The sequence below is a fragment of the Podarcis raffonei genome, chromosome 8 (assembly GCF_027172205.1).
Source record: "Podarcis raffonei isolate rPodRaf1 chromosome 8, rPodRaf1.pri, whole genome shotgun sequence".
NCBI classification, from domain to species: Eukaryota; Metazoa; Chordata; class Lepidosauria; order Squamata; family Lacertidae; genus Podarcis; species Podarcis raffonei.
In genome coordinates this window covers 8,240,258-8,255,137 of record NC_070609.1, presented here as the reverse complement: position 1 = coordinate 8,255,137, position 14,880 = coordinate 8,240,258, and the positions used below count along the sequence as shown (strand labels likewise).

Genomic DNA, 14,880 nt, shown 5'->3' with positions numbered 1-14,880 from the left:
TTAGTCATGTCCGACTCTTCATGACCCCATGGACCAGAGCACGCCAGGCACTCCTATCTTCCACTGCCTCCTGCAGTTTGGTCAAACTCATGCTGATAGCTTCCAGAACACTGTCCAACCATCTCGTCCTCTGTCGTCCCCTTCTCCTTGTGCCCTCCATCTTTCCCAACATCTAGGTATTTTCCAGGGAGTCTTCCAGGGACGAGATGGTTGGACAGTGTTCTCGAAGCTACGAACATGAGTTTGACCAAAATGTGGGAGGCAGTGGAAGACAGGAGTGCCTGGTGTGTTCTGGTCCAGGGGGTCACAAAGACTCGGACACGACTAAACAACAATCTCTTCTGTATCTTCATTCCAAATACTGAAGGGGAACATTGCAAGCCACATCATGTACTTTTGACTGTAGCTACATTTTTCCGGTGGCAGGTTTTCTCTTTGTGGAAGCCGGAACCACAGTCAGCTCTGCACGAAAGCCAAGGGGCGCCTGCTGTCTCTGCGGGCTGCATTAGGCTCAAGGCGAGTTCAGGTATCCTGCAAATCCTGGCCTGCCCTGGCAAACTCTGAGAAGCTGCTCGTGCCTGGGCTGAATAGCTGCGTGGGTGCAGCTCCTGGGTGCTCGCCAGCCTCTGAACAAAGAAACACGGGGATTGAGGTACAAGGAAAAACAGACCTTAAGGGAACGCGGTCTTCTGTCCTCTGTTGACTTGCTGCAGCTTGCTTCCCACTCTGCCCTTTTGGTACCTGGCAAGGTTGAAGCACCTGGCACATACACGACACACCCAAACGGCTGGGTGTGTAACAAGGGGAAGCTGTGTGCACAAAGGGAGAGGGAGGTTTGGCTGGAGAGGAACAGGCCCGACACTGCGAGGCTGCAGTTTTTATTTCCCATGAAATAAAAAATTATGGTCTTTTACGCAGGTGGCGCTGTGGGTTAAACCACAGAGCCTAGGACTTGCCGATCAGGTCGGTGGTTCGAATCCCCACGACAGGGTGAGCTCCCTTTGCTGGGTCCCTGCTCCTGCCAACCTAGCAGTTCAAAAGCACATCGAAGTGCAAGTAGATAATTAGGTACCACTCCGGCGGGAAGGTAAACGGTGTTTCCGTGTGCTGCTCTGGTTCGCCAGAAGCGGCTTAGTCATGCTGGCCACACGACCCGGAAGCTGTACGCAGGCTCACTCGGCCAATAAAGCGAGATGAGCACCGCGGCCCCAGAGTCGGCCACAACTGGACCTAATGGTCAGGGGTCCCTTTACCTTTACATATATATATATAAAATAAATGTTCATGGATTTGCCAGGCAAACACGTACATAAATTTATGGGCCACATGTCTGAGGCCGCACAGGAGGGCAGTCCTGGAGCCATTTTGGCTCCCAAACTGACCAAATTATTTCTCTGCAAGGTCAAGGAAAATGGAAAAGCCTCCCCATTGTCTTTTCTTTCACAAATCCTGTCTTAAGGGTATGTCTATGAATAGGGTGAGCCTGTGACCTGGCTCAGGAACTAAGTATTTGTCACTACAAAAGACCGGCCAGGCTCCCCAGGGTATCCAATCAAGTAAGCATTCACAGGTAACCTGCCACAGGAGATAAACAATGACAGGAGATAAACAAGGCACTCAGATTTCTGCTGTAGACCACCCTTTCTGTGATGTAGGTATGATGTGTCTGGGGGATGGTCTTGGACTCCAGGGCGGGCACAACTGGGTTCTGGGTCCTCCTCCTTTCCTGCATGTGAAGGGGGCACCCTGTTGCAACAGTTCAATAAAGATCAGGCTTACGAGCTGCTTTGCTTCTCAATATTCTCTGGTTGGCCTCTGTTCTTTTCTCCGACCAATGGAGAACCTACAAAGGACTCTATAAGGGCTCTTGTGTTCCCCATAAGGGAATAAGGGCAGATTTCCATTTATTACTCCCAAGAGAAGAGCCTAGTTAAAGGAAAGGCAGACCTCTGTGCCAGAGCTTGGGAATACTAGGAAGCTGCCTTGTATTGTCAGACCGTTGGGTCTATTTAGCTTAGTATTGTCTTCACTGGCTGGCAGCAGCTCTGCAGGCAGAGATCTCCCAACCCTATCTGGGGATACAGAGGATTAAACCTGCATGCAAAACAGTTGCTCTGAGCCATGGGCCTTCCCTTGTTGACAGCCAGACATCAAGAGTGCTGGGCTAGGAGGAATAATGGTTTGACATGATAGACTCCCTGTTGTTTTGTACCCATTTCCTAGACTGTCCGTAGGGGATGATGAGAGCTGGATTCCAATGGCATTGGGAGGGCCATGCTATAAGCTACCCTGTAAAAGGTAAGGGACCCCTGACCATTAGGTCCAGTCATGGCCGACTCTGGGCTTGTGGTGCTCATTTCGCTTTACTGGCCGAGGGAGCCGGCGTGCAGCTTCTGGGTCATGCGGCCAGCATGACTAAGCCGCTTCTGGCGAACCAGAGCAGCGCACGGAAACGCCGTTTACCTTCCCGCCAGAGTGGTACCTATTTATCTACTTGAACTTTGAAGTGCTTTCGAACTGCTAGGTTGGCAGGAGCAGGGACCGAGCAACGGGAGCTCACCCCGTCGTGGGGATTCGAACCGCCGACCTTCTGATTGGCAAGTCCTAGGCTCTGTGGTTTGAGTGTCGTACAAAACAAAACAAACACATTGAGGCAATGCATTTATTGTGCCTTTGGCAATTGCGTGACCGTCGCCCAGAAATGGGGCTTAGCTGTTGATTTGTGTTAAAATGCTCAGAAGAAGAACAAAAGCTCCCGTGGATAGTTTTACATAAACCATAAAACTGATGCAAAATCTGCCGCCGGAGAACAATCGCATAGGGTTTTGCCTCATTTAAGTGTGGCCCAATCCCATGCATGTTTGCTCCGAATTATATCCCGCCCCCTGACAGCAAGAGGACTTATTCACAAGCTAAATTAATCCCCCAAACAGCGCTGTGTGGCTTTCCAAACAATATTCAGGAATTTATTGCCTTTCCCAGCAGTGACTCACTACAATTGGCCTCGTGTGCAGCTGCGAGGGGCATAAAGAATTTCACTGATCGAGCTGAAACTCAACCCCTCTCATTTTAGAAATCTGGAGTCTCATGCAAATTCTGAAGACAAGAACAGCCTTCCTGGATCAGGCCAGTGGCCCATCTAGGGCAGTATCCTGTTCTCACAAGTGGCCAAGCAGATACCTGTGGAAAGCCTGCAAGCAGGACTCTGATACAAGAGCCCTTCCCCCTTCTGCAGTTTCCAGATACTGATATTCAGAAGCCTAACAGCTCCCACTGCTAATGCAGAGCATAGCCGTTGTGACTAGGAGCCATTGATGGCAAAAGATCCTCCATTAATTTCTCTGACCCTCCTTTAAAGCCATCCAGACTGGCAGCCATCACTACCTCTTTAACTAGGCATGGACTGACTTTGTCCTTAATCTTAGGCCCATCCAGTGAAACTGGATCTTGGGAGGGTGGCAGCAGCTGGCAGGCTGGAAGAGTGGAGGTTTGTAGCTTCAGTGTTTTGGGACGCTGTCTTATAAGGAAGTTTGAGGGCAGGCTGCTGCTGCCCTCTTCTGGCAAAAAGTTCACACAACCTAGCAAAAAGCTGGGCAACAGGTATTGGAAGAAATTCAAATATATAAGATAATAAGAAAATTCTTGGAAGTAACAAATAGGCCTAGGGGTAGAATAAGAATATGTGGTAGTAAATATTAAGGATTAGAATATCAATAAAGGAGAAGTTAGTAAATGAAAGGAGTTAATTTTATTAGAATTATGAACTTGGAGAACTGTTATACAGGAGATACAACGAAATTCAGTTAGAGGGGACTCGAGGAAGTCAGTTATCAATGTGATGAGAGTTGGATATTTGAAGAGATAATTCTTTTTTTGTGTATTTAGTTTGTTGTAGTGTGGTGTGTTTTTCTTTGTTGTGTGTATTGTTATGTTATTTTTGTGATGTTGAAAATCAATTAAAAAATGGGGGGGAAAGCTGGGCAACAGGTGAGGTAGAGACGTTCTAGATCAGGCTTCCTCAACCTCAGCCCTCCAAATGTTTTGGACTACAATTCCCACCATCCCTGACCACTGGTCCTGCTAGCTGGGGACCATGGGAGTTGTAGGCCAAAAACATCTGGAAGACCGAGGTTGAGGAAGCCTGTTCTAGGTCTACCCCTAGTTAACTCTGAGCTGTGACGTTTAGCTAAGGATTAGATCCCAGATTGTGTTTGTAGAAATCTCTTGCATGCACCAAGTCCTTGGCTGGAAAGGAACTGCGGCCCTACCTGCCCATTTTCACTTCCAGCTCAGGGAAAACCCACTTCCTTTCCAGGTCCGTCTGTTTCCTGCAACGGCAATGATGTTTCCTTTCTCGCTGGCTTGTTTCTTTCCTTACTGCTGCTTTCCATCTTCTCTGTACACAATTTATGTGATAAATGCAAGCCACAGATACATTTGTTGAAAGGTTGGGGAGGGCGGGATATAAATAAAATTTATTATTATAATATTATTATCAAAGGTAACCTGCCCATGGACTGCGAGATCAAACTTATCCATTCTGAAGGAAACCAGCCCTGAGTGCTCACTGGAAGGACAGATCGTGAAGCTGAGGTTCCAATACCTTGGCCACCTCATGAGAAGAGAAGACTCCCTGGAAAAGACCCTGATGTTGGGAAAGATGGAGGGCACAAGGAGAAGGGGACAACAGAGGACGAGATGGTTGGACAGTGTTCTCGAAGCTACCAGCATGAGTTTGACCAAACTGCAGGAGGCAGTGGAAGACAGAAGTACCTGGCGTGCTCTGGTCCAGGGGGTCACAAAGAGTCGGAAACGACTAAACGACTCAACAACAACAACAACCTACCTCAGTATTAAAGGCCAGGCAGGAGTCAGGATTTTTTTTAAAAAACCACAACTCTAGGATTATTGGGAGAGGGTAAACTTCAGAGGCGGCAGTAATTGGGAGGGCAGATTATCAGCTGAAATCTCAGGTCCTGGAAAGCAGACATCCGCTTTTGTATTTCCTGCGTCTGTGATATGAAGGGGGTGGGGGAACCTCTATGTTGTCTACAGGGGACGTTTAATTTCGAAATATCTCTTCCGCTTTCTGAAGAACACTAGGCGAGCATAATTAACATGAATAAACCAAAGGCCCACAAGGCATTAGAGCCTCGTGACGCTAGAATTACTGACACCCGAACGTGTGCAAAAAGAAAATTTGAAAGCGCAGGATTGTCAGTACCATAAACTGGTTCTGTAGTAGTTTCACTGCCATGGCCCTTCATCCAAGATATCCCGGGATATCCAGTTTGGGGCAGGTAATAATTCTACATTGGAGTTCTCTGTTCCCCTTCTGAATTCAAGTTACATGAAAGGAGATTTCAACTAAGCATCTGGAAGAACTTTCTGACAGAGCTGTTCGACGGTATAACAGACTCCCACAAGAAGTGATGGACTCTCCTTCCTTGGAGGTTTTTAAGCAGAGGTTGGTTGGGCTGATAGATGCCCGTCACTGTGATTCTTGCAATGGAGGGGTTGGCCTAGATTATGGGTAGGCAAACTAAGGCCTGGGGGCTGGATCCGGCCCAATCGCCTTCTAAATCCGACCCGCAGATGGTCCGAGAATCAGAACGTTTTTACATGAGTAGAATGTGTGCTTTTATTTAAAATGCATCTCTGGCTTATTTGTGGGGCATAGGAATTCGTTCATTGTTTTTCCCCCAAAATACAGTCCGGCCCCCCACAAGGTCTGAGGGACAGTAGACCGGCCCCCTGCTGAAAAAGTTTGCTGACCCCTGGCCTAGATGATTCTCGGGGTCCCTTCCCACTCTACAATTCTATGTTTCTACCCTTTCAACCCCAATCCTCAGTGTTGTTTAGGGAAAAGGTGGAAGAGAAACAGAGGACATAAAGAGGGGCAGAGGCATTTTAAGAATTAAATCTGGGTGCTGTGGATTCGGGTTGTGAGTTTGAAAATCTGAAGACTGGCTCTTTCATCTTCGGGGCAGTCAGGATACGGGCTCTTGCTTTCATGCCGAAGGTCTGCAATTAGCTACAAAGCCTCTCCTCAAGTGACCCTGGAGATTGAAGGCTGCCAAGCTGTGCATGTGAACTTGTAAATTGTGCTTGTGACAATGCATTCATGGCTATAAGGAAACTGCTTGCAGGGAGGTGAAACAAGGTGACCATTGTCTGCACGACTTTTGGTACACTAGCACACAACTGGAGAGGGACAAAGAAACAGGCAGCCTTGCACCTGTACAAAGTGAGACACCTGCCACAGATGCTGTGTGACCCCAGACAAGCCCACGATTGCTATGACTATGCTGTGGAAGAGCGGGCTGCGGTCACGTGGGCAGGTGGGGCAGAGAGCCCAAAAGTGTATACCTGAAGGAGCGTCTCCACCCCCATCGTTCTGCCCGGACGCTGAGGTCCAGTGCCGAGGGCCTTCTGGCGGTTCCCTCATTGCGAGAAGCAAAGCTACAGGGAACCAGGCAGAGGGCCTTCTTGGTAGTGGTGCCCGCCCTGTGGAACGCCCTCCCATCAGATGTCAAAGCGATAAACAACTACCTGACATTCAGAAGACGTCTTAAGGCAGCCCTGTTCAGGGAAGTTTTTAATGTGTGACATTTTAGTGTATTTTTTGTCTTTGTAGAAGCCGACCAGAGTGGCTGGGGAAACCCAGTCAGATGGGAGGGGTACAAATAAATAATAATAATAATAATAATAATAATAATAAATAATAATAATAATAATAATAATAATAATAATAACCTGACCACCTTCAAAACCGCTAGCCACCCTCCCCAGGCAGTTCAAGCGGGCTAAAACAAAAGCAAAAACACAATGGGACTCTTTATGTTATTTCTCCTTCCTTTAGAGTTTTCCTACATTTCTGGTATTTCCTTTGGCTTAATCCAACAACCCCTGAGGAGGGTTAATTTTTTTTTACTTTTTACAATGCTGTTAAGTATAAGAAGCAAACCAACAGAAGCATGGCCAAGTTAAACGCGAGTGGCACAAGGTTTGTTTTCTTTTTCTTTCTTTTTAAAAATTTAATAACGCTGCAATCATAAAACGCAACCCCGAGGCGAAATTTATGCAACACCCTGCTCCCACCCACCCCAGCCCTGTCAACGACTTTCAGCGAGGGGAAGTGAGGTGTCTGCACAAATGACTGCAAGAATGAGTCTTCTTCCTTTGGGAGTGGGTGGGTTGCAACTCTGCTACCACCCACCCTGGCAGGCAAGGGTATACAGGCACCCCCCCCATTTATGCACGCTCAATATATGTGTGATCACATATATGCGCTGAATGCAGAATTGACCTGAAAACACCACAAAAACGTCGTGGAAAGGGGCAAGAAGAAAGGGGTACTTGCAGGCTTTTTCAATGTGTTTCGTGTTTTTCGCTCTATAGGACGCACTTTTCCCCCTCCAAAAATTAAGGGGCGATGTGTGTGTGTCCTATGGAGCGAATGCAGCCTCCTTGGCTTCAGCGATAGCAATGTGAAGCCTCCGAAGCGCAGAGGGAGCGCTCCCTCCGCGCTCTGGAGGCTTTGCGTTGCTTTTGCTGAAGCCTGGAGAGCGAGAGGCGTCGGTGCGTACCGACCCCGCCCGCTCTCCAGGCTTCAGGGATAGCCCCCTGAAGCCTTCGGAGCGCAGCGCAAGTTCCCGCTGCGTTCTGGAGGCTTCAGGTTCCTTTTGCTGAAGCCAGGAGAGTCTTGCTCTCCCGGCTTCAGCAAAAGGAACCCGAAGCCTGGGGAGTGCAGCGGGAACTTGCGCTGCGCTCCGAAGGCTTCAGGGATAGCCACGCACAGCCCCTCCAGCAGGGAGAGGTTGCACGCAGCTAAAGAGGAAGCCAAAACAGCGAGCAGGATCCATCCCACTCGCTGTCTTGGCTTGTGCCATAGCCGCATGCAACCCCTCCGGCAAGGAGAGGCTGCGCGCAGCCTGTACGCTGCTCTTTGGGGCTGGGGGGGGGAAGTTCCCCCCCTTGATTTCCCCCTCTAAAAACTAGGTGCGCCCTATGGAGCGAAAAATACGGTACGTGATTTCACTTATTAAAGGCGCGATGCCTCAGAACATAACCCCCACGTAAATGGAGAGTTGCCTTTATGTCTTTGCAACGGCCCCTTGTCTCTAGATTATCTGGCCGCCATTGAAGGCCTGGCAAACCCCATCACCAGAGGCCCTTTAGAAAGCTCCGAAGATGCATCTAGGAGCATAACGAAGATGCCTTATCAGACGACTGGTCCATGTAGCTCAGCCTTGTCCACACGGACTGGCAGCAGCAGGTCTTCTGGGTTTCAGGCAGGGGTCTGAACATGGGACCTTCTGCATGCAAGGCAAGTGCTCTCCCACTAGGCCACGGCCCATCCGCATTTCCTTGGCCTTCTCTTTAGGGGTTCTTAGTGGACTGAAGGATTTAGCCATATCTTGTCGCCAGATTTTAACATTTGGAGGCCGGTATTTTATAGTGCATTGCTGGTTTTATTTATTACAGTGGTTCTGCTCCTTTCTCCTGGGCCATGTCCAGAAAGTGGTGTTGGGCTCTTTCAAACCCCTGGGCTCTCACTTGTGGATGCCTCAGGGTTCTGTCCTCTCCCCCATGCTTTTTAATATCTATATGAAGCCGCTGGGAGAGATCATCAGGGGGTTTGGGCTGGGTGTTCATCAGTATGTGGATGATACCCAGCTCTACCTCTCTTTCAAATCAGAACCAGTGAAGGCGGTGAAGGTCCTGAGTGAGTGCCTGGAGAGGGATGGAGGATGGATGGTGGCTAACAGATTGAGGTTGAATCCTCACAAGACAGAAGGACTGTTTTGGGGGACAGGGGGAGGGCGGGTGTGGGGGACTCCCTGGTCCTGAATGGGGTAACTGTGCCCCTGAAGGACTAGGTGTGCAGCCTGGGAGTCATTTTGGACTCACAGCTGTCCATGGAGGCGCAGGTCAATTCTGTGTCCAGGGCAGCTGTCTCCCAGCTCCATCCGGTGCGCAGACTGAGATCCTACCTGCCTGCGGATTGTCTTGTCAGAGTGGTGCATACTCTAGTTATCTCCCGCTTGGACTACTGCAATGCGCTCTACATGAGGCTACCTTTGAAGGTGACCCAGAAACTACAACTAATCCAGAATGCGGCAGCTAGACTGGTGATTGGGAGTGGCCGCCAGGACCATATAACACTGGTCCAGAGATCTGCATTGGCTCCCAGTACATTTCCGAGCACAATTCAAAGTGTTGGTGCTGACCTTTAAAGCCCTAAACGGCCTCTGTCCTGTATACCTGAAGGAACGTCTCCACCCCCATTGTTCAGCCCGGACACTGAGGTCCAGCGCCGACGGCCTTCTGGCAGTTCCCTCATTGCGAGAAGTGAGCTTACAGGGAACCAGACAAAGGGCCTTCTTGGTAGTGGCGCCCGTCCTGTGGAACGCCCTCCCATCCTATGTCAAGGAAAGAAGCAGGTATCCTATTTTTAAAAGACATCTGAAGGCAGCCCTGTTTAGGGAAGTTTTTAATATTTAATGCTGTTTTGTTTTTGACACTCGATTGGGAGCCGCCCAGAGTGGCTGGGGAAACTCAGCCAGATGGGCAGGGTATAAATAATAAATTATTATTATTATTAAGTATGTTTTGCTGTGTTCTGTTTTATAAGCTGCTCTGAGGTGGCTTTTCCTCTTCAAGGCGGTTTAAACGTATGTTAGATAAAATCAAATTAATCCATCCAATTAATATCAGTTTGCAGCAGCAGAACCAAGCAGTGGTAAAAGAGGGATAGCCCCCCCCCCAAGTTCTGAATTCTACAAGGCAAGATCCTCGCATCTATGCTGCAGTTGTCTCCTTGCTGGATTTGCACCAATGGCATCTCTGCAGGAAGGCTGCCAGAGCGCGGCCGCAATCCTCAGCTTACCTCCTTTGGGGTATGCCCCGCTGACTTCACTTGCGCATTCAAAACAGTGTGATCTAGTCCCCCACGTCCTGTTTGAAATAAAAGTCTACTGGTCCTCCTCAGTGAGGGAACAGCAGCTGCAGTGAGACAGGCGCTTCCTGCATTCCAATCTACCAGTAAATGGGCAGAATATGAGGATTTAGAATTTGCAATTCATGACTCTGTGAATGCTTTCTGTCTGACTTCGAAGGGTGTATCACACCAGCAGTGCTAATTCTTTTCCCTTCCTGAAGCCCTGGCCATTTATTTTCTACCTACTTTCTGCCTGCTTCCCAGGAGGATCTTGATGGCCTTAGTCACTGTGGTACAAATAGGATGCAGGGCTCTTCATATACAATGGTACCTCGGGTTAAGAACTTAACTCGTTCCGGAGGTCCATTCTTAACCTGAAACTGTTCTTAACCTGAGGTACCAATTTAGCTAATGGGGCCTCCTGCCACCACCGCCCGATTTCTGTTCTCATCCTGAAGCAAAGTTCTTAACCCAAGGTACTATTTCTGGGTTAGCGGAGTCTATAACCTGAAGTGTCTGTAACCTGAAGCGTCTGTAACCCGAGGTACCACTGTACTCATAGGAGCTGTCTATCTGGTTCTCAGCATCTGACTTTCTCCTGTTGAACCTACTTCTAACACTTTCCTTATTTGGCTGTCGGTACGATCTCCTTATCAAATTCTTCCTGGACAGTTTTGAGGAAGCGGGATGCTGAATCCTAAGAAGTCTCGTTTTTCAGTCACAGAATAACTGACAGCACTGAATTTGCTGGTCCTTGAGGTGCCACAAGACTCACTGGGTTTTTTTGCAGCAACAGTCTAACACAGCTACCTCTCTGGAAAATGACTGATTTGTGAAAGCCACTGCAGCTGCTTGCTCTGTTGCGTGACTCTTGCTGGAACAACCAGCTGTCCACAGCGGGGGGGATTTTTCCTCCTGGGGTGACGTAACAGACCCTTGTATTTTGAAAGGCAACGCTGCAACTCACTGCAACAATGGTCCTCCCTAGCCTTTCCGTTTTCAAAGGGTCAGCAAAATGAAACCTTCAAGCACCAAGGTAGTCTACTTCTGCTGCTGGAAACCAACAACAGCAAAGAGCCATTACCTTCATGCCCCGACTGTGACCTTCCCAGACGCACCTGTCTGGCTGCCATCGGAAACAGAATGCTGGACTAGATGGGCCTTTGATCTGATCCAGAAAGGCAGAATGTACATTCAGTGCTGCTACCTTGAAACAATTCACTGTTGCAAACATCTCCTCCAGTATGGACAAGACACCGAGGTACCTGTAACGGGCAGGTAAATCACCTGACTGCATAATCATTTGCATGGCATTAAGTGTTCAAGGAAGGAAAGCTCTCAGCTCGGAGATACTCGAGAACCTCTCCTTTTAAGGCTTGGGCCTTCACGAGGGCTCCTTCAGTTTCCCTTCTCCATGCTCTTCACAGCTGGGTTTGGATATTCTGGGTTTTCAATCACCCCTTCTCCAAACTTCAGCTCCAGGAAGCTCCAGTAATCATTGGGCGCCATAGCCAGGAAGCCGGCAAACGGGATGGGGACCAAGGGCTTCAGGAAGTGCTCCGGGAACTCGATGTCCTGCCGGTGGTCCATCCACGTGTCCTTGGTCATCACCCCGTTCTTGGGGTAGAAGGGCCACAGGTCGACGTGCAAGTGGTTGCGCTCGCTGTACTGCACCCGGTAGAAGTCCCCCTCGATGGCTTTCTCCCAGACAAAGCCCTTCTCGTCCACGATGGAGCCAGAATCGGCACTCCGGAGCAGCTCGCAGTTGGGGATGTCCTCCAGGTAGACGCCGAGATCCACGTCGTAATCCCACGGGATGATGTCTTGGTGGCGGGCGGCTCCGAGGAGCGTTCCCCCTTCCAGCCAGTAGCGCACTCCGGACGCCTCCAGGATGCCGATGACGTACTTGGCCGTCTCCCTCAGGGCTCGGAGGCAGCAAGGGGGCGTCCACCGGTTCTGGTAGAGGTATTCCGGCGTGTCATCGTGGATGGTGCCGAAGCATCGGGGCGTCTCCTTGCTGCAGCCAAACCACTGCTCCTTGCCGTCCTCCAGGACCACCCGCTTGATGCCAAAGTCGCGGAAGAGCTGCAGGCGGTTGGCCTTGGCCAGGTTGTCGGCCTTCCACTGGTTGTGGGAGGAGGTGAGCAGAGGCTGGTGGAGCGCTGAGAAGGAAACGTCGAGCAGGCGGACAACCCATCCCCGCAGGGAGGCCTGGATGAAGAGGGAAGTCAGCAAGGGCTTGGCCAGGGGCATGGAGAGGTTGAAGAGGTCCCTGGTGTGCAGGAGGATGACAGCCTCACCTTTCAAGGCCGCACACACCTTGGAGGAAGGCGGAGCTGCTGTGTAGTCGGCCGTCCATTCTTTAAGGTTCACCTTGAGGTTCAGGCACTGGAGGGGAGCTAGCGACTGCACTGGAGCCGCCACCATCTGCACCTGAGCTTGGCTGGCCTTCAACTCCTCCAGCATTCGCTCCAGCTGGGATGCAGAATCCACCCTCACCCCATCCGGCACCAGCGCCACGTATTCCGTCTTCACGTAGGTCTCGGGCCTGGAGACGTGGGCAGGCTGGTCAGGGGATGGCTTGAGAACGACGACCTGGATGTTGGGAGCGCCAGGGAGAACCATAGGAGGATAAGGCAATCGGTCTGCTGCCACCACGACGGGCAGCTCGGGTTTGTGCTTCAAGAAGAGACGCACCACGTCGGGGACATAGTTTTCAAAATCTTCAAACTCCCTGATGAAGACGGTCACGCCTGACCTCAGCAGGCCACGGGGCTGGTGGGCACTGGGGTGCGGGTGGTCCCTGTGGCGGTGCAAGACACGCTGCTGCAGCCTCGAGATGTAGAAAAGGATCAGTAAGTTTATGGTGATGGCAACAGCAAGCACGCCTTGGCAGAAGGTGATGCGCATCTTGCGAGCGCAGGGCGAGTTTGGAAGAGCTCTTGTCTCTGGCCCACGGAGAGTCTCGCAGTTCCAGATTCATCCATCCAAATTTAGTTCACCTGGAAACCAGGGAGAATAATCAAAAGATCGTACATTTAGGAAATACCATTTTACCATCAGCTGTAGATCACTCCAAACTTCTGAGACCAAAAGCAAACTTTTTACCTAAAATGATTTCCTTTTAGAGGGTCTCACTGTCTTCCCGCGTACGGGATGCGGGTGGCGCTGTGGGTGTAAAACCTCAGCGCCTAGGACCTGCCGATCGCATGGTCGGCGGTTCGAATCCCCGCGGCGGGGTGAGCTCCCTGTTGCTCGGTCCCTGCTCCTGCCAACCTAGCAGTTTGAAAGCACGTCAAAGTGCAAGTAGATAAACAGCGTTTCCGTGTGCTGCGCTGGCTTGCCAGATGCAGCTTGTCACGCTGGCCGTGTGACCCGGAAGTGTCTGCGGACAGCGCTGGTTCGCGGCCTATAGAGTGAGATGAGCGCACAACCCTAGAGTCTGGCAAGACTGGCCCGTACGGGCAGGGGTACCTTTACCTTACTGTCTTCCCGCAGAAAAACCCACCTCTATGTTTCTGCAAGGGTCATGGCACTGGGGCGTATGTCAAGATGGAGACACATTTAGGGAAGGCTGTTCTGAGAGCAAGTCCTTCTGTGGTTCCTCCTTACGAGGCATGACCAATGATCCAATTGCACCTGGTGCATAGCTGAAACGGAATTCCTCTGCACCGTAGAACAAATGTTTGGTAGGAGGCAAGCTCAGAACAACAATTCATGCAGAGAAGCAACGGGCAGCCAATTCTGCAGGTACACAGCAGCCTTTCATTACTGAATTAGTTTAGCTCGTCTCTCTCTCTCTCTCTCTGTCTTTCTCTCTCTCACACACACACACACTCTTGCGCCCTAGAACGCAGCGCTCTAGGCAATCCAGACTGTGGCATGCCGCCAGCACAAAGAAGAAGTGTTCTTGAATGAAGGATGGGGAACCTGTGGAGCCATTATATCCAGAAAAACGTAAGAACAACAGAGGAACCTGCTGAATCAGGCCACCATAGTCCAACATCCTGTTCTCACACAGGCCAGCCAGATGCCTATGGGAAGCACATAATCAGGACCCAAGAAAAAAAACACTGTCCTCTCATGATGTTTCCAGAAACATGCTGCCTCCAACAGTAGAACATAGCCATTCATAGGAGACAACTTCTAGCCCCCCAATAAAGTATTTGAGGGGGCTGAACCCCCTCCACCAAGTTGATGTGATCAATTATACAGAGTGGGGCTTACCTGCCCTCCCTTATTTTATTCAAGTTGGCACCCCTGTCCATTAGGCTCAGTGGCTATGAACTGCTATTAAAAATATGGAGGGACCATCACTCAGTAGCAGAACCCATGCTCTGGAAGTCCGATATTCAAACCCTGGCAACTCCAGTGGGAGTTGGGAAATGACTTTGCCCGAGACTTTGGAGTGTTTCTGCTGGCCAGAGCATGCAGTGCTTATCTAGACTTCATATATGGATTCAAGTGACCTGCCATGAGATGGAACACATTCAGATCTCACGATGTGAGGGCAGGTGAATTCCACAGCCAGTCTTTGCAAATGAATTGCAAGCAGCCCTTCCAAAAGAACTGCAAAATGCCAGAAGTAGAATTCACAAGCTGGGTAAATGGTGAGGTGTGTTGGGAACAGCGCCGCCTGGAGAACGGTAGTGCCGCCAGAAAATGCCAACATGCTTTCGGGCATGTGCAAGCATCAAGGCTCGTGCTGGGCATTAACCACCACCAGCAGGGAAGCCAACAAAAGAGTAGCGCTAATGAGTGCAACCCCTCAACATATGTCTTTTTTATTTATTTTTAAACCCACTAATCTTCCTGGCGTGGCAGATGGGCCCGGAGAACAGGAGGGGGCTGCCTTATTTAATCTTATTTAGATCAAGCTTGCTCATTTCCCTGGAGGGATCAAGGCTTCTGTTTGTAAAGGGACAATCGTTGCTCTG

The 14,880-nt window shown here is 50.1% G+C and overlaps 1 protein-coding gene across 3 annotated transcripts in view; it reads right to left on the bottom strand.

Moving 5' to 3' along the window:
• Positions 1 to 10,974: 10,974 nt before the first annotated feature.
• FKRP (fukutin related protein) overlaps positions 10,975 to 14,880 on the bottom strand; it is a 7,192-nt gene continuing 3,286 nt past the window's right edge. For all 3 annotated transcript variants that reach the window (XM_053401893.1, XM_053401895.1, XM_053401894.1), the window contains exon 2: positions 10,975 to 12,945. In XM_053401893.1, the coding sequence (XP_053257868.1) occupies positions 11,342 to 12,853 (1,512 nt within the window). In that variant the 5' untranslated portion in view covers positions 12,854 to 12,945 and the 3' untranslated portion in view covers positions 10,975 to 11,341. The remainder of the gene's footprint in view (positions 12,946 to 14,880) is intronic.